General features: G+C 35.3%; 5 protein-coding genes across 6 annotated transcripts; 1 reads left to right on the top strand and 4 right to left on the bottom strand.

Moving 5' to 3' along the window:
* Nucleotides 1–442: 442 nt before the first annotated feature.
* Nucleotides 443–2,372, bottom strand: LOC149388612 (ubiquitin C-terminal hydrolase 12-like). Its single transcript, XM_089624743.1, has 3 exons — nucleotides 2,044–2,372; nucleotides 1,783–1,952; nucleotides 443–1,016 (listed from the first exon to the last, which is right to left on the bottom strand). Exons 1-3 carry the CDS (start codon nucleotides 2,160–2,162, stop codon nucleotides 799–801), a joined length of 507 nt encoding a protein of 168 aa, XP_089480869.1. The 5' UTR covers nucleotides 2,163–2,372; the 3' UTR covers nucleotides 443–798.
* A 6,296-nt stretch (nucleotides 2,373–8,668) lies between these two features.
* On the bottom strand, nucleotides 8,669–12,242 carry LOC149388611 (uncharacterized). The gene is made up of 5 exons (XM_089622475.1): nucleotides 12,203–12,242; nucleotides 11,434–11,628; nucleotides 10,614–10,911; nucleotides 10,360–10,529; nucleotides 8,669–9,076 (listed from the first exon to the last, which is right to left on the bottom strand). Exons 1-5 carry the CDS (start codon nucleotides 12,240–12,242, stop codon nucleotides 9,009–9,011), a joined length of 771 nt encoding a protein of 256 aa, XP_089478601.1. The 3' UTR covers nucleotides 8,669–9,008.
* On the bottom strand, nucleotides 11,606–12,784 carry LOC149388610 (putative pinoresinol-lariciresinol reductase 3). 2 transcript variants are annotated; one of them, XR_016300735.1, is made up of 3 exons: nucleotides 12,627–12,784; nucleotides 12,306–12,540; nucleotides 11,606–11,628 (listed from the first exon to the last, which is right to left on the bottom strand). XR_016300735.1 is itself a non-coding variant. In XM_089623702.1 (2 exons), the coding sequence occupies exons 1-2, from the start codon at nucleotides 12,718–12,720 to the stop codon at nucleotides 12,374–12,376; spliced, it is 261 nt and encodes an 86-aa protein (XP_089479828.1). In that variant the 5' UTR covers nucleotides 12,721–12,783; the 3' UTR covers nucleotides 12,120–12,373. The 2 variants fall into 2 exon arrangements, 1 of the variants encoding a protein (XP_089479828.1); XM_089623702.1 differs by lacking the exon at nucleotides 11,606–11,628 and having other exon boundaries at nucleotides 12,120–12,540; nucleotides 12,627–12,783.
* LOC149388609 (putative pinoresinol-lariciresinol reductase 3) lies at nucleotides 12,768–13,820 on the bottom strand. The gene is made up of 4 exons (XM_089623703.1): nucleotides 13,552–13,820; nucleotides 13,323–13,457; nucleotides 12,907–13,144; nucleotides 12,768–12,830 (listed from the first exon to the last, which is right to left on the bottom strand). Exons 1-4 carry the CDS (start codon nucleotides 13,735–13,737, stop codon nucleotides 12,811–12,813), a joined length of 579 nt encoding a protein of 192 aa, XP_089479829.1. The 5' UTR covers nucleotides 13,738–13,820; the 3' UTR covers nucleotides 12,768–12,810.
* An 11,839-nt stretch (nucleotides 13,821–25,659) lies between these two features.
* LOC149388608 (uncharacterized) lies at nucleotides 25,660–27,073 on the top strand. Its single transcript, XM_089622474.1, has one exon. It carries the CDS (start codon nucleotides 25,682–25,684, stop codon nucleotides 27,071–27,073), a length of 1,392 nt encoding a protein of 463 aa, XP_089478600.1. The 5' UTR covers nucleotides 25,660–25,681.
* The last annotated feature ends 834 nt before the right edge of the window (nucleotides 27,074–27,907 follow it).

Genomic DNA, 27,907 nt, shown 5'->3' with positions numbered 1-27,907 from the left:
TTATTATTATTTATGAAATTAAACAAAAGAATGGTATTTGGGTAAAAGGCTAGCAGTTAATAACATCATTATTTAACTAAAACTTTCAAAAGGTTGACCAAATTGAAATTGCAGCATTTCAATTTGGCTACTTTGTTAGAGTGCCAATAAAATTGTTTATAAATTGATGAAAAAACGGATAAATCTATGAACTAAAAAAGGAAACTTGTCCATTAAATCTTCAAACTTGCATCTGTGAGATTTTCTTAAGGACATAGATAACATATGGTACTCTTGTAATTAAATTAATTTGAGTAATCTACATATTAAACCCTTCCCATTTCATTTTTTCTGCAAAATAATACCCTCACTTTTCAATTGTGCAAAATAATACCCGAACATTTTAAATTCCTGCAAAATAATACCCTCTTCCATACTAAAGTTGAGAATTCTTTTACAATCATATCACATGGCTTATAAAAACTCATGATTTGATAACTTTAACTTAGCACATGCAAATACTTCTTATACACTATAAAAACTAAGTCCCCTCAGAAGCATAACATCTTAGTAGGAAAAAAAAAAGAAAAAAAAAAGAAGCATAGCATCAAAAAAATTGATTTAAAAAAAAATAATTATCAACAAAACTTAGCAATCTGCTTCTTTTGATTGAGACTCCGCTCCAAGATAAAAAAAAACCGTCACTTGCTACTCCCCTGCAAGATAATGAAAAATCAAGCCCCAGTTATGGAAAGTTGACATTTGAACATTATGGACACCATATACAAAAACCCCATGAACATATTTTTTTTTTTTTTTTTAAGAGCTGGCATTCACTCGCTCTCGTTTGTCGCCTCCACTTTTCTCTCTTTTTTGGCCACACATCATGGTTTTAGAGACAGCAAGAAATTCCGCTTGGAAAATCAGGGTATCGTTCACGATAAATCCATTTGACTCATCGTGAAGATCCTCCAACGGCATAAGCTGAGTGAAGTGGCTGCACGGACTTTTGTTCGGGGGTTCAAAACATGAGCTCTCTGCAGCATATAAAAAAAGGATCCATTAGAATATGTAATGCTAAATAACCAATTTAAACGTTTCACATTGCTAAACGCCCAGTATCTTACAATATGTGGTTACGCGTATGCTCCGATGTAGAATTCTATTGTAAATGCTACTTCCTTATAAAATTGGGACCTCTACTACATAATTAGAGTGGTGTGATTAGCAATGGTCTAACGCCAAATATAAAAAAATGCTTATTATTTTTTAAGGAAATTATTCGACTACCGGGTTAATTTTTTTTTTTTTTTCGAGAATATCTCATGTCTCATTATTATTCCAAGGATATTTTTTTAAAGCTTTTCCTGTTATATTTGACTTTTTTTTATTGTTTACCGTTTCCTTTAACTTTTTCTTGGTTGTTTACCGTCTAATTTCATATAACTATTAAATCATCTGAAAACTAAAAAAAAAATGAGGTTTTTATAGAATATTCAATAATTGAGGTATTCAGTGACTTATCATCTTTAAACGATATATGTGTGAAATTTTCCTTATTTTTTTTTAACTGTGAGTATCTGATTTTACCCAACTAAGCCCGCTAGTCTAAATCCTTGGGATCAATAGTAAAATGCATTTCTTTTGTTTTACAATTTTAGACACAAATTATAGCACTCAATTGGATTGTTTGGTATTGTGCATCAAATTATACATTTAGCTCGATTTTTTTAACACTACATTGGACATGCTCTTAGTAGGCAAATTTGGTAACAATTGCAACAAAAAAAAGGGTGGACATACCTGTGCGCTCAAAGTGTTTGCCATTGATTTGATCGAGCACTCTCAGCTTATACTCTGCGTAAACCGACCCGCGAATTTCACCAAATGTCACCGGAGATAGCTCCAATACCATTGATCTTATAACTCTCATACTTCCTTCCGGAACGACTGTCGGAAGAATCGTAAACACCCTACAGAAACCCGGCACAACAACACTAATAATTATACCAAAAAAAAAAAAAAAAACGCAAACACCAGAGAAAAACAAGACAAATCACGCACCACTTATTCGTTTTGTCCGAAGCGAAAACTTCGGACTTGTGCGATTCGTTCCCCAGCTTGGAGAAGTCCTTGATCACCCAAGTGAAGATTCGGTTGGTTATTTCTCTGCCCGTGAGCATCGAAACGCTCTCTACTTTGCCTCTGTACTCGATAACAAAGATTTCAACCCCGAATACGCACTCGCCTAGATGTGAAATGTAGCCTTTACAAGGATCCTCGAGAATCTCCAGCGGAAACGCTTTTGCAATTCCCGATTTGGTCTGAAGCCGGTTGAACCGGCTCACGGGATGGTCAGCATCTTCATCACCACAACGAGATACATTATTATTACGGAATCACTAGATACAGCATCTTCCTCGGTTTCTCCTATTTCGTTTGTGTTCGGTTCGTCCTCGGAATCCCATGGATTTTCTCCCACGGGCTTGAGTTCAACGTCTTTCAACTCTATTGTCGGTATCTTTTGAATCTAGTATACCAACAAAAAAAAAATTATGATCAAGTCAGCGAAACATTCTTCTTCTGATTCACTTTAATTATTGTTGAACACTGAAATCACATTGTGAACGATAAATTAACTTTTAATATTTTGTCCCTTCTTTTGGATTTAGGCTTATAGTTTAGTGGCACGAGAATGGAGATCATCTTCGATCAACATGAATACCATCATTTAGACAAAATTCTGTAAGTGCTCTAAATAGTGGATCATTTTATATGTGTTTTTCGATTTCACCAGAAGAAAGAAAGCTGATATATGAACCTTGAAGATTTCAATAGAATGGTACTGAATACAAGATAATCAAGGAATTCGAGAGACCCCAAACTCTCTCAGAAGGGTAGCGGTAAATGATTATTTCTAACCTCTATTTATAGACTAAGTGACAATCAACATATAAATTATATTTCCAGTCCTAACAAAAACATCTATAGTTCTGGACTATCTCACGAACCACGTATTAAATGAACATTTTGGAGCCAAAATTACCAAGACATGAGAAAAGGAAAGCAATTTTCTTTTGTGTTGTCATACATCTTTTGTGTTGTCATACATCTCTTGGCAACGTGAGTGTTGTCATTGTAACATAACCTTATCACATAATTATTAACCTTATCTCTTTCTGAAAAAAAAAAAAAAAAAAAAACTTATCTTTTGCAGCCTTTTTTTTTTCGCTTACCCCAATGCTTTTATCTTCTGCCAACTGAAATTTTTTTACATTTCATTCATGTCCCACCTCGTTTTATTAGTTATTTTGTTGGACATAACATTAAATGACATTTCACTCTAACCAAACAACTAATGGTTCGAATAGAATTAACCATGCAAGTGCCACTGTGAAGTTTCAAGACAGATGAATGTGAACTAAAATAAATATCCACTTTCTATTCAAAAAGCCATGTTTACGCATGAAACATTATATATAATACGACAACAATATATATATATATATATACTCTCTTTTTTTTTCAACCCCTATGTGTGTGAATCAATGAGACTACAAGCTAGAGATATGACATGTGTGACTAGGGATTCTCTTTTGTGTTGTCATACATCTTTTGTGTTCTCATACATCTCTTGGCAACGTGAGTGTTGTCATTGTAACATTAATTATTAACCTTATCTCTTTCTGAAAAAAAAAAAACTTATCTCCTGCAGCCTTTTTTTTTTTTTTGCTTACCCCAATGCTTTTATCTTCTGCCAACCGAAATTTTTTACATTTCATTCATGTCCCACCTCGTTTTATTAGTTATTTTGTTGGACATACATAACATTAAATGACATTTCACTCTAACCAAACAACTAATGGTTCGAAATTCGAATAGAATTAACCATGCAAGTGCCACTGTGAAGTTTCAAGACACATGAATGTGAACTAAAATAAATATCCACTTTCTATTCAAAAAGCCATGTTTACGCATGAAACATTATATTAAATTAAAATAATTATTTTATCATATGCTTAATTATTTCAACTCATTTAATTGTTCACTTGATTAAAAAATATGATTATAAGTATATACTTGTAATGTGTAAACATATAAGATATATGTATGTCTATGGAATTTATGTATGGTATTATATATGTATTTGTGTTATTATAAACCAAACCATTAAAAAATTGTGTAGAGTTTATTATTATTATATGCACTATTCTTTGTGTAAAATTTCTATGTATATGAACTAAAACTGAAAAATCGTGCTGATATCGATATCTAACACCATTAGAAGTGTATTTAAACTTTAATGTGTGACCATTACCCTCAAAATCCTAATATCAAATATCAGCCAGTTTACTGGTTCTTGAAAGGAAAAAATAAAAAGGTCCAGACAAACCTATGTGTAATTGTGTTTTAGTCTTACTCTTAATACAAAATTTCTCTCTTTCCTAAATAACAAGTTTCAAAGCACAAAAAGGACACCATGCATGATTGCCAGTATAAGTGGGATGCAGAACATTCAACGAATTATTTTTTGTTTCAGCCATGAACTCAAATTATTAGTTTAAATTATATATATATATATATATCAAAATTTAAAAGCAGATTCATAGATGAAGACAAAAGTCCCAATAGGACATATTTTTAACTGTAAATGTGTGAGTTGTCTATGCTTCTACTCGAGCATGATCAGCTTTTCGTTTGCTCAACTTGCTCTCCATATTTATTGTTTTGCGTGTATAGGCTCACAGTTTTTTTTTTTTTTTTTTTTTTTTAATATAAGCTTATTGTTTCTCACGAATTAACAAGTAATAAAAGACAATTTAAAATAATGATTGCATAACCACAAGTTTCCCTATAAATAGACTTCATCCACAACAAGTTTTCATATCTCTCAAGTCTCAACAACATCACTGCGCTTCTCATCTCTCTCTCTCTCTCTCTCTCTCTCTCTCTCTCTCTCTCTCTCTCTTCCTATCTCTCCCTCTCTCTAAATTTGCCTATATCAAGTATCAACCACAAAAAGTTAATATCACGGCTAGAAGCATTTAAAAAAAATATTACCGCTACTCTCTCTCCCTCTCGCTTGATGTATATTTATATATATATATATATATATATATATATATACATACATATTTATTATATTTATGTTTGTGTTAATTAGAGGAGACATGGTGGTGTATGTTTATAGATGCTGACAGAAGATAGAGAGCACAGATGATTTGAAATGCATGGAAGCTATAGCATCTCACTCATTCGTACTCTCTATCTTTCTGTCGTCGTCACTTTGATATACAACATTATCACCTAAAGTCCCTCTGGTATAACTAGGTGTTTTTTAATCTAAATTTTCTTTATTTTTTTTATCTACTGTGTTATATTGTTCGTGGGGTATTTTTATGGTAGTAGAGTTAATCTTTTGCTTTTAATACAGACGCATTGATTTTAAAATTTTGCCGATCTACATACATCTCTAGGGTTTTCATTTGTATATGTATATTTCTAGGGCTGACCTCTAATTTCAGCGTGGCATACAATTTACAGATTCTCATTTGATTACGAGTGTATCAATGATCAAGTTCATTTCGTATTTCTGATGCGTGATTTTCCTACTGAAAGCTAGTTTTGAAAATCCACTCTTTCCATTTAATGTTTTGAATACCTTTTTATTTTACTTTATCCTGACAGATTATTGCAATCCGTATATTTATTCAACTGTTAAGATATATCAGAAGAAATAATTCACCCATACAAATAACATGAGTTCTGTTATGAACTAGTATTTTTTTTTAGCTACTACAAAACAAAAGCTTTGTTTGGCTTAGTTTAAGTGTTGTATATGTAATTTTGAGATGTTCTTTTCAATATCATCTGTATCAGTGTGCATACATTGGAATGTTTGGAATCTATTTAGTGGCAAGTGTTTCGTCACGTTTTATCGAAAAAGGGTGTTTTGATGTCTGATGTCATAATTATTAAAAAGAAGAAGAAGAAATTTGAAGTCTCATTATGTACATTTTTTATTTATTAGAAGCAAAAATAACTTCCAGTTTATTGCAAACCCTAAACCTACATTATTAGCTATATATAACAAAAAACAGAATATAAGCAAAATAACATATATATCTATGTATGGATTATATGTAATTTCTGCAGATTCAAAACCCTAGAATTGGAGAACGGTGGTGACCGAAAAGCCCTTTTGGAATGGTGGTGACCGGAAAAACCCTTTTGTAGGAACGATGTGATGAAATCAAGTGTGTCTTATTTGGTGAAAGCCAATATCATTCTTCAATAATCTTACCAGCTATTGTAACTTTGGACGATTACAGTTAATGTCGCCACAAACATTATACGACAAATTGGAAGAATGTATATGGGACTGAATGCAAATTAAGATGTTTTTTTAAGTCTTTATCTTTCTGTGAGAGTGTTTTTGAGGGATATAACTTTTTATGATGCCTTTTTATCAAGGGATATACTTGCAAACATGGATTTAAATGTCGCCGAAATTCTCCGATTTTCGCCGGCGGTGTCGTTTTCGTCGGGAAAACGGCCGACGAACTCATGAAAGTCGTTTTTCCATGTTATTTCGTTTGATTTTCTCTGAAAATGACATGCCGTTTGTCCATGTTATGTCGTTTTCGGCTTGAAACTATAAACTCATTCTGGAAAAAAAATGGCGGAAGCAAAATGAGGAAGAAGAAGATGAGAGAGGGGAGAGGAGAGAGACGAAGTGAGAAGAGGGAGAGAGAGGAGAGAGAGAGAGAGATAGACCTGACCATTCTGGGGCTTGGACGATTAGTTTAGAAGTTCGCGACCACATTCTGGTATTTGTTTGATTACTCAGTGGTTTTCGTTAGCTTATGAATTCAATGCGTTCATTGTTATAAATGATCATCGATCTCTCGATTTGAACCTTTTTAGCAGATGTATATAGAGTTGACTAAGGCTCTTTGGTTCAAATTATCTACCATTGTAACATTTTTCATTGCTAAAATTTGAAACTTGTATTCTATTTTGTGTTGACCAAGAAAAATATGTGGTAATGAGTAAAAGTGAGGAATTATTTTGGGAGTTTTTTCACAACATTTATCAATTTTTTCGTTATCTTTCTTTTTATATGACTTTTTATAATATATTTTTATCTTATCTAATAGTGTCGTTATTTTTATTTTTATTTTTTGAAAGCTAAAGTTCTTTGTTTGTTGGAAGAGAATTCAACACATCCTCTTTTCTTCCCGTACTAAAAGCTAAAACAAACAAAAGGTTGTTTTCTTCTTTTATTTTCATCTCACTTTAATGCATATGAATAACCTCCTCAATGTTTTAAAGGCTATAGTTTATTCCCTGAAGTGTAGCTATCAGCATTTTCTTTCATATGTTGATGAGGGCTATCAGAAATTGATATTTAGACTTGTCTATTTTATTTTATTTTTAGTATGGAAGTTTCAAATTCAAATATATTTTACAAGCATGTGATGATGCATTAAAGGGAGAAAAGCAATTCATAAAAAAAAATTCCAACAGTACTTTCAAACAAACATTTCTTAGAACTTTTTTTTTCAGATGGTCAAATATTGGAAATTTGTCTCGCATAAAAAAAATTGGTATTGGAAATGGAAAACAGGTGTGTATAGAATCTCTACAACATCACAAAATTCCAACAAGAACAAGAGTAACAACCTTTTTAATTTTTCCAAGCAAAAACTATCCTTTTGTTTTCCGTTAATTTCTCCATCCATCGTCACAATCCACGAATTAATTAAAGTTCAAATTACCAAAATCAATAGAAAATAATCCACGAAAGTGGGTCCATATTTTGTATTATTATTTGTTTTATAGCTTTTTTGCGACCAATTGATTGTGTCACGAATCAAAGCACTTGAAGAGTTAATGCTCATCTGTGTATCTGTGTTTCATTGGTAAAAGATCATTCAATGCAAGAGCAGAGAAACTGGTATGCTTGTTAAGTTGTAATTATATACTTGTATATATATGTACATAAATATATATATATAAAAAACAATTAATGTCCAAATATTAGTTTTCAAAGTGTGTCTGAGCGCAATTATAATAAAATCAACCCAAATCTTTCTTAGCAGAGACATATTAGCAATATAGTGAAGTGATGATCAAATGAGTTGTTTCTTTTGGCTATCTTCATCATAGTTATAACTGATAGTAATTATTGAAGAAGAATGTGTTTGAGCTTTAGAGGGTAGTAATAATAAAAAATATGTTTCTTTTCTGAATGAGACAAAAGCGTGGGGTTTCACACTTGTTTTATAGGGCTTCATGTATGTGTATGTATTCAAATTAAAATGTCTCAGTTTAAAGTATATAGTTTGTTAGAACTTAAAAGGCTGGCTATGTGTTGGTGAATTAGGTGAAGTTTTTTTTTTTCTTTCTCTAGAGAGGTTACATTACCATAGCTAGCTTCAAAGCAATATATACACTGATAAGGACTTACTGTTTAATTCTTGAATAAAAACTTAAGTTTAAAAGATGTACAGTGCAATGTTACGATAATTAGTTAGACTGTACCGTACGAAGGGAATGTATGAATATATGGTATTAAAAAAAGATAGTGAAAGTAAAGACAAAAAAACATTGGCTATGCTATGCCATATATGTAATTGAAATTTTAAATTTCTTATTATTTTGTTTTGCTTTACTAGCTCTGTATTCAAAACTTGGTCAAAGATTGATCACTTGACATGTAACTTCACTTTCTAGTTTTTAGACTCCATTCTTTGCTTGCTTAATATGCATAGTCGGTTGCAACAACTACAGAAAATGGACATGCTTTACCTTAAAAATATGAACGGGTATCTCCTATTTGGCTGAGATTCATTTTTCCGAAATGGTTAGAGAAGAAAAATTAACAGCTTAAAATTTAGCCGAAACATTTTTTTAAATTAATTGAATCTCGATGACAGTGTTGTCACAGATGTTTTTGCGAATAAATAAGCCAAATATTCGTGTCATTTATTTTGATTATTTAACTATCTTTGACAACAATGCCGCTAGAACAATTTAATGAATATCTCTTCAGCAACATTGTCGTTGAATAATGTAAAATATGCGGCGATACCTAAACATGAAAGACAAAGAGATTTATAACTAATTAAGTCTGTTTACACTTAAGGATTTTAATGTAGCATACGTTTTATATATATTTTTTTTAGCCGTTATGTTGATATGACATTGATTCAAACCAACTCCTCCCACACGGTATATCATCAAGTATAGTGCAAAATCTTCTCGAATCACACTGTAAATACAATATGTATAGTATCAGGCCAAATTTGGTGTGTTACTATATCACACGACCAAAAAAAAATATATATATTTTAGTTTTAGTTGATTATCAATTTCACTACCAAACCAACTTTATTTTACTATTTTATTGATTTTAATAATATAGTAATGAAGGATAGTATTTTTAGTGTGAAATTTAGTGTTGTGATTGGAGTTGAAAAAAAAAAAATTGGCGCTAAAAGAAGATTTTGAAATTGAAAGAGATGGTATTCAGAATTTCAGATTTTTAACAAAATAATATTTATACTCTCTCTGATTTTTATTTTAACAAAATAGCGCTAAAGGTGTTTTTATTTTATTTTATATAAATGTGACATTTTGCTTAATGTTTTTCCTCTCTTTTGTTATGGGTGGCGAACAACACAACTTAGTCTCAACTTCTTGAGGAAAACGCCGGAAACTCACAAGCTCGAAGCTTCATAGCACAGACATTTAATTCTAGATTTAATCAAGGCAAGTCAATTTTTTTTATGAGAAGTACTGAACCTATTAGCAGTGTTGTTGAACTGAACAAAAAAAAATCATTTTTATTTTTAATTTATAATCACTTCATAATTCGACTGGTATTTCAATCTTTTATTGGCTGTGTACATATTGACAGACAAAATTAGTACAACATATAGAATAGTTGACTTTTTTTATTGTTTACCGTTTCCTTTAACTTTTTCTTCGTTGTTTTTACCGTCTAATTTCATGTAACTATTAAATCATCTGAAAACTAAAAAAAAGAGGTTTTTATAGAATATTCAATAATTGAGGTATTCAGTGACTTATCATCTTTAAACGATATGTGTGAAATTTTCCTTATTTTTTTTAACTGTGGGTATCTGATTTTACCCAACTAATTAAGCCCGCTAGTCTAAATCCTTGGGATCAATAGTAAAATGGATTTCTTTTGTTTTACAATTTTAGACACAAATTATAGCACTCAATTGGATTGTTTGGTATTGTGCATCAAATTATACATTTAGCTCGATTTTTTTAACACTACATTGGACATGCTCTTAGTAGGCAAATTTGGTAACAATTGCAACAAAAAAAAAAGGGTGGACATACCTGTGCGCTCAAAGTGTTTGCCATTGATTTGATCGAGCACTCTCAGCTTATACTCTGCGTAAACCGACCCGCAAATTTCACCAAATGTCACCGGAGATAACTCCAACACCATTGATCTTATAACTCTCATACTTCCTTCCGGAACGACTGTCGGAAGAATCGTAAACACCCTACAGAAACCCGGCACAACAACACTAATAATTATACATAAAAAAACAAAAAAAAAACAGGGAAAAACAGGACAAATCACGCACCACTTATTCGTTTTGTCCGAAGCGAAAACTTCGGACTCGTGCGATTCGTTCCCCAGCTTGGAGAAGCTATTGATCACCCAAGTGAAGATTCGGTTGGTTATTTCTCTGCCCGTGAGGATCGAAACGCTCTCTACTCTGCCGCTGTACTCGATAACAAAGATTTCAACCCTGAATACGCACCCGCCTAAATGTGAAATGTAGCCTTTACAAGGATCCTCGAGAATCTCCAGCGGAAACGCTTTTGCGATTCCCAATTTGGTCTGAAGCCGGTTGAACCGGCTCACGGGATGTTCAGCATCTTCATCACCGCAACGAGATTACATTATTATTACGGAATCACTAGATAATATATTCAATAGAATGGTACTAAATAATATATTCACCAGAAGAAGAAAAAAAAGCTGATAAGAACCTTGAAGAAAAAAAAGCTGATAAGAACCTTGAAGATAATATATTCAATAGAATGGTACTAAATACAAGATAATCAAGGAATTCGAGAGACCCCAAACTCTCTCAGAGGCTAAGCCTTGCACAAAGGTAAATGATTAATTCTAACCTCTATTTATGAACCAAGTAACAATCAACATATAAATTATATTTCCAGTCCTAACAAAAACATCTATAGTTCTGGACTATCTCACGAGCCACGTATTAAATGAACATTTTGGAGCCAAAATTACCAAGACATGAGAAAAGGAAAGCAATTTTTTACCAAGAGCATCATCATCAGGACATGTAAACATCCATTTATAATTCATAAAGAATAATAAGAAAAAAGTTATGGAAGGAAATTCATACACACAACATACCTCGGGAAAACCAATGAACATGGGCAATGAATTTACACTCCTTGCAACAGTATGCACAGATTCGCGGGTCCCACTCAAGCTCGCACACGTCACACCGAGGACGAATCGGTCCACTTGGCAGTTGTCCCACAAGCTCCCAGTCACGGAATAGATCTTGTCCACGAAGAAGAGGATGACGTATGCGATGGTCCGGTCACAGGCTGACCCTGCAGGGACGGCCGATAAGACCTTAATATCCTTGGGCCTTTTATTATTTACTGTAGGGTTAAATTGTTCGGCCCAAGGATTAATATATCGATACCGAGGTTTTGATTTTTTTGATATATCGAGTTTTGATTTTTTTGATATATCGACTACCGACGGATATATCGATGGATATCCTATAACAATTTCATTACCGATTACCGATTACCGATTATACCGAACCGATTGATATCTCGACAGAAATTTTATAACATAATATAATTGAAAAAACTCAAAATATATATAAGTCTCCAAATCCTAATATATTTTAAAAATAAAAAATTATGATAAGTTATATGCATATATATATATGTATATTCAAAGCTTTATATATATATATATATATATATATATATATCTATCTATCTATCTATTTGTATTATATATAATATACATAAGAAATATTGATAATAAATAAATAAAAGATATATAAAAAAAAGATACTGTTGAATTAAATCACCACATCATGTCATCAAGAACACAGTTGAATTCATTTTTTTTTTATAAAGAAACTTAAATTTCTTATTAATATCTCACTCCCGCCCGGAGGCAGGAGACGGAATAGAGAAAATTCCATTGCTGCATAGAAGGAAAAGAGCCAACGCCTCACCAAAAAAAAAATACAACAAAGTTGACTAACCATAATCGGTGTGTTTTCTACAACTCGGCCACTTTGTACCACAAAAAATCGTTCCGCTAAGAACTTGCTCACACAAGCGTGTCTAAAAATTCACTTATGGTTGTGTGCCTCACTTCTGGGTACAGCTTGGTCCCATCTACCCCGCCAAAGGCCTCGATTTCAAAGTATGTTTGGTCTCCTTTCACGAAAGCCGAGTACACAAAAACCATCTCCATTTTCTGAGGATATTGGGTCTCTGCATATAACCCTCAAAATTGATTCACATTGTCATAGAAACACCCACTGAAAATTAAAATAAAAAAAATTCCAAATTTTCATTACCGTGAATCCTCCGAAGAAGCTCTTGCTCCGAAACGAAAACCTTTTCAAGCTTCTTCCCAATCTTGCCCTCCCAAATCCCGACCAGCTCGTTCATCGAATACACATTCCCCGGAGGCCTCAAATACACCACCTTGTTCAACACTCGCGGGTCGTCCACCGCCATTATCGTGAATGCAGCCACGTCTCACTCGCTCACAAACACGCCTGCCAAGGAAAAAAAAAACACCGTTAATCATAAAACAGTCATTCAACTAAATCCACAGGCTTTCCGTGCTATCACCTTTGGCGGTTCCGTCGCCAAAGATAGTGACACAGTCCCTCGGAGGAGAGCTCAGACCGGGCTGGACGAGCGAGGGAAGGAACATCCTCATGAAGTAGTTGCAGCATATATAAGTGTAGGGAATTCCCAGGGATTCGATCAGGCGGCGAATCTTGGCTTTTCTCGAGTAGAAACCGCCATCAATATCGGAAACTCGAGCCCGATCTGGATCAACTCCGAATTCAGACGGAATAAACCTCTATCAAATTACAAAAACAATGAAGACTAATCAAACAGAGTTCACTTCACCTAGGACCCAAAATCTGTCAATCATTCACAATTCGATTCACCTTTAACATAAGGGAAAATCCGTGGAACTGAAATTCTCATAATTAATCACGACTGAGATAGAAGAGAAAGAGAAAAGCGAAACTGACCTTGATCGAACCAGATTGGTTGATGACTTTGATCAGAAGCTTCTGAGAGAGAGCTTCCTTGCTCGGTACTGCGGAGATTACGACATCCACTTGCTTCACGGCCTCGACCAGACTCTGCTCGTCCTCCAGAGAACCCTGACCGATACATAGTGAGCGAGATAGCCAAAATGCTTCCAAATAATACATATATATATAGAGAGAGAGAGGAGAGAAAGAGAGAGGTAGTGACCTTGAGGATGGTAAGTCCGGCGGCGGAGAGGGATCGGAGTGAATCGGCGGCGAGGGAGAAGGAAGATGACCTACCGAGAGCGAAGGTGGGATGAGATGATCGGAGGCTGAACTCGGCCAAATGCCTTCCCAGACGCCCCGTCGCTCCGACGATCAGAATTCTATTCTTCTGCTTCTGCTCCTCCATTTTCGGCTGTCAATGGTGGCTCTCAGTAAGCTATGCTCGCAAGTCGTGTGCCAAAACGACGTAAATACAAATAAAACGACATGCGAGTGAAAAATGACGATCTAAGTTTTGAATAAGTATCCTTTAAAATTGGATTTTTTTTTTTTGTGTCTCATTTCACATTTATTACAAAATTCGTCTCTTTTTTTTAATGTAAAATTTTATGCAAATATAAGTTATTTTTAAAATAAAAAATGGCATAAAAGTTTACCGATCTCAAAATAGGGACGCAATAAATATCATTTTCTCTAAAATATATACAAAATATGATGCATTAACAAATATAAAAGGACATAAAAAATTATTATAGGTTAATTAATGCCATTTTTTCTTAAATGCGTTCCTTTTAAGATGGTAGACTTTTATGTCCTTTTACATTTTTTATTCTTCTAGTAATACCCTATATTTTATAAGTATTAATTTGTAAACTAATTTTAAACCCTACAACTGAATAGAGTGAGGCAATTATGTCCAAATAAAAACATCTATCATAAGGGACCTTATAATTATCGTCATCTTTTCAATATTTTTAGTATAAAATTCCATTTATCTAACCTAATTATATACACTAGTGAGTCTCGCTTATAATTATCGTCATCTTTCTTACAATAACATATTTATCTAAGCTTATCATGTTAAATAACTGAATTCAGGTGGGCTATTAAGTTTGGAATAAGTTAGCTGCGCTCGTGGTAAGAATGATTAGATAACCGGTCAAATTAAAGTTAAAAAACAGAAATACCGTATTCAAATCTAATATCAAATGCCACTTAGAATTCCATTAAAAAGGTCTAATTAAAAAAAATAAGTTATCTACCCAAACATCAAAACTCGTCAGATTCAAAGACCCTACAGGCAAGCATTCTACTATAAAAAATAAAAACATTATCAAGATTAGAAAATTCACCCAGGAAAAAAATAAATCGGTTCAAGCTTTTTATAACAAAACAAAATACAAGAAAATCAATGGAAATTATTATAATTATTATTATTACTCAAATACATATATAAGCTAATGAGCGCAATTAGAACCACCGGGTCCTCCGTAAAGAAATCTATAGCCCCAAAAGTAAGACGATGTGAGCCTATCATTTTTCAATTTAAAACACTTAGACGTGCCCATAATAAGCTCTTGAACATTGGGGTCATTGTTTAGAGGCGCAAATTGTTTAAGGCCATCCAAAGCAAAATGCAAGTTTCTGAAATAAGCCGCGGCGTCATAGAACCCGTCCGGGAATCGCCCCTCGACACTTCGTCCGCTCCGTGGGCCAAATCAGGCACTATCTCCTTCGGCCAATATCCTATCATGACGTTTTGCTCCAGCGCCACGAACCACAAAATTAATAGTCGAAACGGAACGCAAATCAGTCCAAAAAATCCTTTCGGCCAATAAATAAAAACTCATTGAAGGTTACCTTAGACCCTGAATTGATTCCTATGTATTTTGGTACTTAACTTCTAGGAGAAGAAAAAAAAATGCTGATTTAATTTGTGGTGTTAATTAATGGGAATTTATTGTAAGAGCTATTGTGGTGAATATGAGATAATGAACTGCATGATAATGGAACAACATGAAAAGAAAAGAAAAAAAAAATCTTAAATTTTGGTCTTTTTGTATGTTATATTCGTTATTGGGTTCTATAAACTAGAATAATAAAAGGAAAAATTGTACAAAATAGTCATTTGAAATTTATTGATTAGCAAAATAGTCAATATTTCAACTTTTCAGCAAAGTAGCCAAATTTACGTTTAAAAAAAAAATTGACAGTCAAGATTAATTTTTTTGAAGATTATTATAAGCAATTTATCACTTTCAAAAAAATTAATCTTGGGTTCAAATTTTTTTTTTGAAACCAACATACTGCACATTTTGGCTATTTCACTAAATTAAGACAAACTTTGGCTATTTTGTAAATTCATAACTTTAAATTGCCTATTTAGCTACATCGTCAGGTAATTTTAGTTGTCTAACTACCTTTTTTGTTGTTAAAAATAGCTAAAATCTCGTATTTATTATATTAAAAAAAAGTCTTGACATTCGAATTCTAACATACATAGCCACACTTAAAATGACCTTTTATTATTAGAATAAAAATCACTATAGTTGCATTTTAAAGAATCTTTTTTTTAATAACATTTTCAAGAAACTTGTGAAGACATGCATGGTTCTTGTTCTTGAAGAATCCATGCATCGTACGTATAAAATTATTTTATGAAAAAATAGATATTTTGTTAGATGGCCTGAAAACTAATAATAACACTAATTACTTGGTAGATGTTATATTTAATTTTAAAAGTTTCTCCGCCGATTGTGGAGACAGGCTCAACTGCGGTTTTCGGAGCTATTTTTTGGCTAACTTGGATGAAGCCCTTACACACGAAGTTGAAGCACCCAGTCCTTTTATTATTATCTGCCTAAATAAATTCACATAAATTTATTACAAATTGTAGATCATTAGGATTAATAAATAAAAAATATAAAGTATACTGAATTACCGTCCAATATATACAAACAATCTAGGTTTGCTATCACCGTTTAGTGTTGATGAAACCTAAAAAAAAAAACTGCATGTCATATAATCATATTTTAAAACATGTAACATATTATTAATATATAATGATAAAAAAAAATCGAATTAATTAAAACAAATGAGAAGATAGATATCTATATATTACGATTGTTCCAGCAATGAGAGAATTAACCCGGTCCACAGGACCAGCCTCAACCCAAATATTCGAAGTACCTGATGTGATGTGGTATAAGGCTGAGATTATATATCGAAGTCGATCCAAGGGCTCCGAAATACTTCAATTTTACGTCTTTCTTTATTTTGATCATTACTTCCTGAAAAAAATTAATTAACGAGGACATTAAAAAGAAAATAAATATGAAATTATGTAGGTGGATATATAAGTGCCGATTGATTACATGGTCATTCGGACCGACACTATTAGGGTTTTGACCAATCTTGCGAAACAATTGTCTTGTTATGTTTCTTGCCCTAATTCTTTCCTCCTTTGTTGTTCGGTATATCGGAACTGTTCCTTCAGGGCAAATCTCGTTCCTCGAGAATCCAGCTTCCGATGATGGCGTGTTTGAACCGAGTGAATTTTTCGCACGATCAATATTTTGAGGAAAATTAGCACTTGGTTTTAGCTGCAGCAAAAAAAAAAATTAATAAAGGAGGGTTAACAAAATAATCGCGTTTAGTGATCTATTTTGTTCTAGTCACTATACTAAATAAAAGTACTATTGAATCCCAGCTGACTGTAAAGTAAATTGATCAATACCTGAATTTTGTGATTTTTGAGTAAAGGATGACTAAGTGAAGGCTGATTATAGACGTCCACGCAGTCGATTATTTTTCCTTCATTCCTCTTTATCATAGAGAAAAATAAAAGTGATCATCAATTTCCTTCATCAGTTTTAGAGAAAAATAAAAGTGATCGGTTAATGACGATAATATATTATTGACATTTACCATATAAGTACCGGTATCTGTTGAGATATCGGCTACCGCTGACACTATCAGTATTTCATAGTTATTCAAATACCGATCATAATTTAGTGAAATAATATCTATTTATCCTTAGTGATTTTTTACTATATGAAGTATGGACAATGTCAATATCTGAATAGAAATATTGAAGACTATCAATAAATATTCTATGAAAGAAAGCCTTTGACATTTTTATAAATTAATAGTCAAATTACAATTGACTATCAATATATATCTAAAAATTAGAAGGTTTCACCTTTGTTCTCGACAAGGTGTGGAACAAAAATTAGAAGTTGGAAATGTGGTCTCTTCTCGCAAGCCGGTAAGGAGATCCTTTTAAAAGCTATTGTCCAGGCGATTCCTAGCCACGCCATGAGCTGCTTTAGACTGTCTAAAGGCTTAATCGGAAAAATGCACAAAATTATGAATGCCTTTTGGTGGGGTAGCACGTTGGAGAAGAAGAAAACCCACTGGGCTAAATGGGAGAGGCTGTGTGTGTAAGATTTAATAGTCTCTAATCCGAGCATATGTGATTAGAAACATGAACCCAAAAGCGGAAGCGAAATGGATCAAGCGTTTACCTCCGGCCATTGTTATCGGAAAATCGTCGGAGCTTTAACGGAGACTCGGAACGACTCCCCGGCGTTTCACAGAACGACGTTTTGCTCTTCTAAACCGTGGTAATCTCGAAACTAGATGGTGTGTGTTTTATGAATGAGATTATCGGCTTAGGGACCAAAACTCAACCTCTCAATTTATAACCATTATTCTTCCATCAAAGAAAAGCGGAAATGAGAGCCATTATGGTATTAATTCGTGGCTGAAATTATGAGATTTAATGGACCATAAAAAAGAGATTTGTCATAACGCTCTTGCTTAATATAATAGATATCCATTATACGTTAATTAATGTATTGATACTCTATATGCGTTATGAAAAACTTACATTCTCCCACTTGGTCTATAAAATCCAATATATGTCACAAGAAAATTAATATATGGATCAAGGCGATAGGTCCTCTATGAATGAGTATTATCTTCCATGTATCACATATATTATTTTTCCAATAATACCCCATCACACATAATGAATAAACCATATGTTTATTCTAGGTCCGAACATAAGAAAATATTTCTCAAATCAATAAAAAAATGTATGTGCACAAACCATATGAGAAATATCGAACTGAATACGAGTTTCATAAATAGAAATGTAGCGTACAATGAAAATTACATCATGGAACCAAGTCCCATGCTTTCCACATGATCCTTAAATTTCTTTGGTGGCATGCCTTTAGTCAAAGGATCAGCAATCATCAACTCGGTGCTAATGTGTTGGATGACCACTTTATCATCTTTAACACGTTCTCTTATGGCTAGATATTTGATGTCGATATGCTTACTTCGACTTCCACTTTTGTTATTCTTAGCCATAAAGACAGCAGCCGAGTTGTCACAGTACATCTTAATAGGCCTAGAAATAGAGTCTACAACTCTAAGCCCAGATATGAAACTCTTCAACCAAACACCATGCGATGTAGCTTCAAAACACGATACGAACTCAGCCTCCATAGTGGAAGTAGCAGTCAATGTCTGCTTTGTACTTCTCCAAGACACGGCTCTGCCAGCTAGCATAAAAACATATCCTGAAGTGGATTTTCTTGAATCAATGCAGCCAGCGTAGTCAGCGTCAGAGTAGCCAACCACTTCCAATTCATCGGTCCGTCTGAACATAAGCATGTAATCCTTTGTTCCTTGAAGGTATCTCATAACCTTCTTTGCAGCTTTCCAATGGTCAAGACCTGGGTTACTCTGATATCTACCCAATACTCCAACAACATATGCAATGTCAGGTCTGGTACAAACCTGAGCATACATAAGGCTTCCTACAGCGGAAGCGTATGGAATATTCTTCATTTGTTCCCTCTCAAGGTCATTTTTCGGACATTGGTCCAAACTGAATTTATCACCCTTCACAATGGGTGCTACACTTGGTGAACAATCTTTCATCCGAAATCTCTCAAGAACTTTATTGATATAGGTCTCTTGAGACAAACCCAAAATGCCTCGTGATCTTTCCCTATGGATCTTAATGCCAATAACATAAGATGCCTCACCCATATCTTTCATATCAAAGTTCTTTGAAAGAAATTGTTTCACCTCATACAGCATTCCATTATCATTAGTCGCTAGCAGAATATCATCCACATATAAAACAAGAAAACATATCTTACTACCACTAACCTTTTGGTATATACATTGATCCATGACGTTCTCTTCAAAGCCGAATGAAGTGATGACATCATGAAACTTTAAATACCATTGGCGGGAGGCTTGTTTCAAACCGTAAATGGATTTATTAAGCTTGCAGACTAAATGCTCACCATCACTAGAAGAGAATCCTTCAGGTTGTTTCATGTAAACCTCTTCCTCTAGATCTCCGTTAAGGAAGGCTGTTTTCACATCCATTTGCTGTAACTCAAAATCAAAATGGGCTACTAATGCCATAATTGTGCGAAGGGAATCTTTCTTTGAAACAGGAGAAAATGTATCTATGTAATCGATTCCTTCTCTTTGAGTAAACCCTTTGGCTACAAGTCTTGCCTTATGTCTCTCGATGTTGCCTTGTGAGTCTTTCTTTGTTTTAAAGACCCATTTGCATCCAATGGCTTTTAAACCATCAGGCAACTCGACGAGATCCCAGACTTGATTAATTGCCATAGAGTTCATCTCCTCAATCATAGCTTTGTGCCATAAGTTAGATTCTTTAGAACTTACAGCTTGTGAAAACGTTTCAGGATCATTCTCGGCTCCAATGTTGTAGTCCGTCTCTTGTAGATATACTTCATAATCACTAGGAATTGCTGATCTTCTAACTCTAGTAGATCTTCTTAATGTTGCTTCATTATTCTCTTGAGGATCTTGTTGTACAATCGGATGTTCGATTGGTTGTTCAACATGATCTTGATCAGCAACTTGATCTAAAGGATCAGCATTATTAACTTGTGGAATCTCAATAGCTGGTTGTCTTACACACGATTGAGCTAGAGGAGTGTGTACGATAATCAGTCTATCACTTGAACTAGAAGGTTCAGCTTCATTGTGATCTAATGCAGACACTGAGTCATGCAATTGGTCACTCCCACTAATCAAGTCATTCTCAAGAAATTTTGCGTTTCTTGATTCCACAATCCTAGTATTGTGAGATGGACAGTAGAATCTATAACCTTTAGACTTCTCGGCATATCCAATGAAATACCCACTTATAGTCCTAGGGTCCAGTTTCTTTTCTTGTGGATTATAAATTCTCACTTCAGACGGGCATCCCCAAACGCGTATATGTCGCAAACTGGGTTTCCAACCTTTGAATAACTCAAATGGCGTTTTTAAAACAGCCTTGGTTGGAACTCGGTTTAATATATACACAGCCGTTTTTAGTGCTTCAGTCCACAAGAATTGAGGAAGTTTTGTTTTACTCCTCATACTTCTCACCATGTCCATTAAAGTTCGGTTTCTTCTTTCTGAAACACCATTCTGGTCCGGAGTACCGGGCAGAGTGTACTGGGCAACAATCCCATGTTCTTGAAGAAACTTCGCAAATGGCCCAGGTGCTTGTCCATTCTCAGTATATCTACCATAATACTCACCACCTCTATCTGATCTCACAATCTTAATTTGTTTACCACATTGTTTCTCTACTTCAGGCTTGAAAACTTTAAAGGCGTCTAAAGCTTCATCCTTAGAACGAAGTAAATAGAGATACATATATCGTGAGAAATCATCTATGAAAGTGATAAAGTATTTTGGATTACTTGCATCCATGTCAGGACAACAAATGTCTATATGTATGATTTCTAACAATTCAGCACTTCTCTTTGCACCCTTTTTAGACTTGTTGGTTTGCTTTCCCTTAATGCAATCCACACAGGTCTCAAAGTCGGTAAAATCAAGAGCACTAAGTACTCCCTCATTCACTAACCTTTTAATTCTTAAAATGGAGATATGTCCCAATCTCCGGTGCCACAATAGAGAAGAATTTTCATTCATAATACAACGCTTCAACCCAGCAGTAACGTTTAAGGAGTTATTAGCAACATCATTTTGCAGTGTAATTGAATAAAGACCACCAGACAGTGTACCATAACCAACAATTTCGGATTTATTTAATAATGTAAAACCATTATCCGAAAAGTTAAAGCCAAAACCAAGAGGTACAAGTCTTGAAACTGAAATTAAATTCCTTGAAAAATAGGAACATAAACGGTCTTTTCTAAATGCAAAATAAAGCCACTACTTAACACCAAATCGAAAGAACCGACAGCCTCCACATGCGAGCTCATCCTACCTCCTGAAAGGATGTAGTGCTAACTTCCCACTGGCTTCCGTAGGTTTTGCATACCCTGCAAGGTATTTAAAACATGGATTGAAGAACCAGAGTCAATCCACCAAGTATTATGACCAACATCAGTTAGATTTGATTCATAACATACAAACGAAAGTTGAATACCTTTCTTGTCAAGCCAATTTTTGAACTTAGAGCATTCTTTCTTCATGTGTCCTTTCTTCTTGCAAAAGAAACACTTTGACTCTTTCTTTATGTCCGGTTTGACAGGGATCTTGCCTTTGTCTTTGGCACGATCTTTCTTCTTCCTTTCAGTGAAAGTCAGATTCACTTTCTCACCCACTTCCATAGCCAGCCTATGTTCTTCTTGAACACACATGGTCATAAGTTCATTAATTGACCATTTATCTTTATGTGTGTTATAAGAAATCTTAAATGGGCCATATTGCTGGGGCAGAGTGCACAGAATGAAGTGAACCAGAAAGGTTTCAGACATTTCAACTTCCAACGTCTTTAATTGGGCCGCAATATCCCTCATGCGCATGATATAACCACGCATACCTCCTACTCCAGTGAGCTTCATGGATGAGAACTGCATGATAAGAGTACTTGCCAAAGCCTTATCTGAAGTGACAAATTGATCGTCTATTGCTTTCATTAAGAGACGAACTTTGTCATATTGCTCAATTGAACCCCTAATCCCAGCAGATACTTTGGTCTTTATGAACATAACGCATAGGCGATTAGATCGCTCCCACTTTTCATAAAGATCAACCTGATCTGGGGTACTCTCCTCAGTAATTGAGGGAGGTTCAGGTTTCCTTATGGCATAGTCAATATCCATCCATCCTAGTTGAAGGAGAACTCTTTCTTTCCAGACCTTAAAATTGTCCCCTTTGAGTTCGGGAACATCGCACTTAACATCAGAGTAACCTACAGTTTGACTAGCTGCAATTTACAGAAATTAAACATGCTTATTAAAATATGTTTTTGAAGAAAAATAACTATATCATGATTTACCAATGCAAAACATGTGTTACTCAATGAATCTAGAGACATAAAACTTGCCTGTGGGCTAAAGTTCTAATTCAATTAGATTCACACGATTATGATAAAACTGTCAAATTATGTTCCTTTTCCTAATACCTGTGGGTTAATTAGGAAATATAATTTGATATTTTATCCTAATTAATCATACAAATATTATAAAATTCCTGTGGGTAGATTTCATAATATAGCATATGATTAACCACAATTATTGTTTTTTTTTGTGATATTAATTCTAAATATACAATCTAAATTAATTAAAGATGCTGTGGCTATTCTTTAATTAATTAAGATCATATCAATCACAAACAATAAAATAAAGACTAAATAAATAATATTGTGCTAGTCATTGCTAAATATTATATGTGTGTCTCAAATAATAATAAAATTATACATCATATAATTTCTAAATAAATGACATACAAACACAATATAAATTAAACTTAATACTTGCACAAAATACCTTTATAATGCAAATAAAAATTGAATAGCATATATCAAGATTATTTATTCTATTCTCCCAAAAAATATTCTCATAAGGTATATTCTAAATAAATATATATATACCTTATATATACCACAGCCAATACACATATATATATATATATATACGCACTACAATAGAAAGAGAGTGGAAACCATTGTTTTATATAAACATATTCAAATTTTAAAACAAAATAAGAATCTGTGGGCCCAATATATATGCCACAGCCAAAGAAAAGTGATATCGCATATGCATATGCACGTTAGAAACCAAAGCATCAGTATAATCCATTTAACTATCTGAAATAAAGGCCCAAAACTAAACTTGATAAAAGGCCCAGAAAAATAAATAAATAAAGACAGAGAAGTAAAACGACAGTTATATTAAAACGACACAAAATTGTCACAACAAAAACGACATGTCATTTTCAATCGTCTTCAACCTCTAGATGGGTTATTTTCGACCCGGTTGAGACCCGTTTCAAGATCCGACTGGTTTTCCCTCATTTTAGCACCGAATTGAGTGATTCAAAAGCCAAAAGAATCACAAAACAATTTTCTCAAAAAGATTTCCATAATAATATTAACATTTTGACGTAAAAAAAAACGCAAAACATAAACACACAAGAATATGGAAATTTTCAAAAACAAGGTAGAGGTTATGTGGGGCTCTGATACCAAATGTAAGATTTAATAGTCTCTAATCCGAGCATATGTGATTAGAAACATGAACCCAAAAGCGGAAGCGAAATGGATCAAGCGTTTACCTCCGGCCATTGTTATCGGAAAATCGTCGGAGCTTTAACGGAGACTCGGAACGACTCCCCGGCGTTTCACAGAACGACGTTTTGCTCTTCTAAACCGTGGTAATCTCGAAACTAGATGGTGTGTGTTTTATGAATGAGATTATCGGCTTAGGGACCAAAACTCAACCTCTCAATTTATAACCATTATTCTTCCATCAAAGAAAAGCGGAAATGAGAGCCATTATGGTATTAATTCGTGGCTGAAATTATGAGATTTAATGGACCATAAAAACGAGATTTGTCATAACGCTCTTGCTTAATATAATAGATATCCATTATACGTTAATTAATGTATTGATACTCTATATGCGTTATGAAAAACTTACAGTGTGATCATAAGGCCAAAGGAGGTCTCGGCTTCCGTCACTTGGAACATCATTAGAGATCCGAGCAGCCTAGTGAATCAAGTTCTCAAGATGAGCTACTTTCCGAACTCTGACTTTCTTGAAGCTAATGATATGGCTGGTAGCTCTCAAATTTGGAAAGGAATCTTGTGGGGACGAGAACTAATTGCCAAGGGATCCCGATGGCGTATTGGTGACGGCGAACAAGTAGACGTACTACATGATAGGTGGATCCCGAGACCGCGGTTATTCAAGCTGATCGAGCCGCCAACTCTTCCATGTGAATTGAGTGTCGCTGAGCTGAAACATCACTCCGGGGCTTGGAATATCAATCTGATCACTGCTATGTTCTCTCCGGAAGACGCTGAGCATATTCTCTCGATACCATGCTGCAATATTCCAATCAAGGACCGTCTTATATGGCATTTCACCAACAATGGCGAATATAGTGTGAAGAGTGGCTATCGCTTAGCTCGGGACTGGAGGGATGAAGCAAGCGGATCAAATCCCAGCGACAGCGAGACGTGGTGGCGGTTTCTTTGGAGCACAAGACTTCCACCGAAAATCAAAATGTTTGTATGGAAGCTCTGTAATCACTGGCTTCCTACAAATTCTTGCCTGCGATCCCATACCCTCTGATTGTTGTAGCAGGTGTGGAAAGGAGAGGGAGACGAGCTACCATGCCATCTGGGGGTGCCGAGAAGCAAGGAAGCTCTGGAAAGCCGCTGGAATTACTAATACCATGTCCCCCGAAGAAGCCAACGACATTGCCGGAGGCCTCGCTAGACTCTCCAAAGAATTGAAGCAAGATGACATGGAATGGCTACTCACTCTCGTATGGCAAGCTTGGAATACACGTAATGATTGGGTTATGCAGGGTCGAAGTCGTCCAGCGAAAATGGTGGTGGATATTAGCGTATATATATAATATATTAGTCATTATTATTATTATTGTATTTATGATTATTTCCCTTTTTCTTTATTTCCTTTTTTGGTTGTATTAGGGTTATATATACCCAGACTATTCTATTATGTAATTCATCAATTCAGACTTCCTCTTTTTCTCTGAATCCCTAAATCTTCATGGTATCAGAGCCATCTTCTCCATTCATGGCTTTTGTTAATTGATTGAAGAAAGTTAATATACCAAGCACGATGTTGATTTGGCGAGTCAAGCTACGTTTTTCGTCCGTACCGTTGGTATTTTCGCCTCCTTTTCTTGATTTGTGGATGTCGTAATTGGTTGAGTGATTGTCCTGTTCACCGGTTTGGTGCTGTTTGGATGCGTTGTTGATTTCGTTTTTCGGGTTTCGATTTGGGGGTTTCTATCTGCTTGTTTGGATTTCGTTGTTTTTGGAGTGTTTGGATTTGTGCTTTTTCGATATGGCGGGTCGTAGAGATGATTCCCTTCAGGCAATTGGTGTTCAACTGGATGGCAAAAATTACTCATATTGGAGTTATGTTATGAGGAATTTTTTGCGTGGAAAATCGATGTGGAGTTATGTGACGGGTGTGCGTCGTAAGCCTACCGATGAGAAGGCTGAAGATTTTGCAACTTCGATTGATGTTTGGGAGTCTGACAACGCGAAAATTATCACGTGGATTAACAATTCTGTTACCCACTCGATCGGTGCTCAGTTGGCGAAGTACGAGACTGCGAAGGAGGTCTGGGGACATCTAGAGAGACTCTATACTCAGTCTAATTTTGCCAAACAGTATCAGTTGGAGATGGATATTCGTGCGCTTCGGCAAAACGGTTTGAGTATTCAAGAGTTCTATTCTGCCATGTCCTCATTGTGGGATCAATTGGCATTGACTGAGTCGGCTGAATTGAGGGCAGTGGCGGCTTACATCTCTCGGCGTGAAGAGCAGCGATTGGTTCAGTTCCTGATGGCCCTTCGTGACGACTTTGAGGGATTGCGTGGTGCGATTCTTCACCGCAGTCCTCTTCCTTCTGTTGATTCTGTGGTCAACGAGCTGCTGGCCGAAGAGGTTCGTCTCAAGTCCAAGATCGACAAGGAGAGTCCATCACCCGCAGTGCCTGCTGTCCTTGCTACCCCGTACCGTTCTCCTGCTGGTAGTACGTCCAGGTCATCACTCCCTCTGGATAAATGTGCCTTCTGTAAAGAGAAAGGACATTGGAAGGCTCAGTGTCCGAAGTTAGGCAGGGACAGAGCACAGCCGCAGCAGCAGCAGCAACAACGCCCAACCCAGCCTCAGTCTCGCCCGACGGCTCCGTGGGCACCCCGTCCAACGGCTCCGTGGGCACCTCGTGCACCAGCTCCGTGGGCACCTCGTCCGACACCTCCGTGGACACCTCCGCCCACCAACGACGTTGCTGCCCCATCTGTGGACCCATACATGTTTGAGCAGTTCCAGCAGTTCCTTGCCTCTCAGCCTCATGCCATGTCAGCCTCTTCCTCTAAAGGTTTGTCTTCATCGTCAGTCCCAGGTATACCATCCTCCATTTGGATACTTGATTCGGGTGCTTCTAACCATATGTCCCCTCATTTTTCATCTTTTGTGTCTTTGTCCCCTCACTCATCCATACCCATTATGACCGCCGATGGCACCCCTATGCCATCAGAGGGTTTTGGTTCTGTTGTTACATCTCATATTTCCATTCCCGATGTCTACTATATTCCTAGTCTTGATTTAAATCTTGTGTCTGTTAGTCAATTGACCGATTCTGGTTTCGTAGTCACTTTTTCTTCTTCATCTTGTTGTGTTCAGGATCCGCGATCTCAGATGGTGATTGTGTTGGAATCGATCTAGGGTTTAAGAAAAAGTTTAACGCTTCGTTAAGCGGCGGAATTTTAAAATTTTCTTTTTAAGTAAAACTAGTTTTTACTAACCTAGACAAGAGCATGTACATGTAAATAAAAACTAATATGAGCTATTAAAGTTACTAACCTTTCTTGAAGCTTGAACCTTGTAGAAGCTTTTGGAAAGTTGCAACGCTCGTCTCCCCTCGCAGCACGTCTCTCTTTCTTTCCTCGGCACCTCGAGCAACCACGAAAGTTTCTATCACTAAATCACTCGAAAAGAAGGAATCAGTGAGTGGGCACTTTTAAACACTACGACTTGAGAACGAGTCTCGAAGTCGCAGAGCTAAACACTAGGTCGAGTGAGGACCTAGGTGCCAAGACAAGAAATAATCGAAAATAAACTAGAGAGAGAGAGAGAGGATTTTCGGCCAAGTTCTAGAGAGAGAGTCTCTCAAATCTCTTAAACTTGGATGAATGAAATGTGAGGAAATGAGACTCCTATTTATAGGAGAGGTCTCACCTTCAATAAGGTAGTTTCCTCTTCTATAGAATATCACATATTCATGAGCAATTTCCTCTTTTTTCCCTTTGAGACACTCGGCCAACTCAAGGCTTCTAGAAGCCTTGATTTGTTTCCAATTTTGTTCAAGGCCTTGCCTTGTCTCTCACTTGGCCGATTACCCTAAAACATCCTCATGCAAATTTGTTTCCTCTTTTTCTTTTGGCAAGTATCTTGATACATTTATGCACAAAATATTCTCTCTTGGTTGGGTATGTTGGGCGCCTATGTCCTTCTAGAATGGGCTTCTAGAAGCTTTTCCATTTGTTCATGACAACATGA

This window comes from Urtica dioica, chromosome 8 (genome assembly GCF_054948205.1).
Source record: "Urtica dioica subsp. dioica isolate 48M chromosome 8, U.dioica_male_clone48M_v1_H2, whole genome shotgun sequence".
Lineage (NCBI taxonomy): Eukaryota > Viridiplantae > Streptophyta > Magnoliopsida > Rosales > Urticaceae > Urtica > Urtica dioica.
This window is presented reverse-complemented; position numbering and strand designations above follow the sequence as displayed.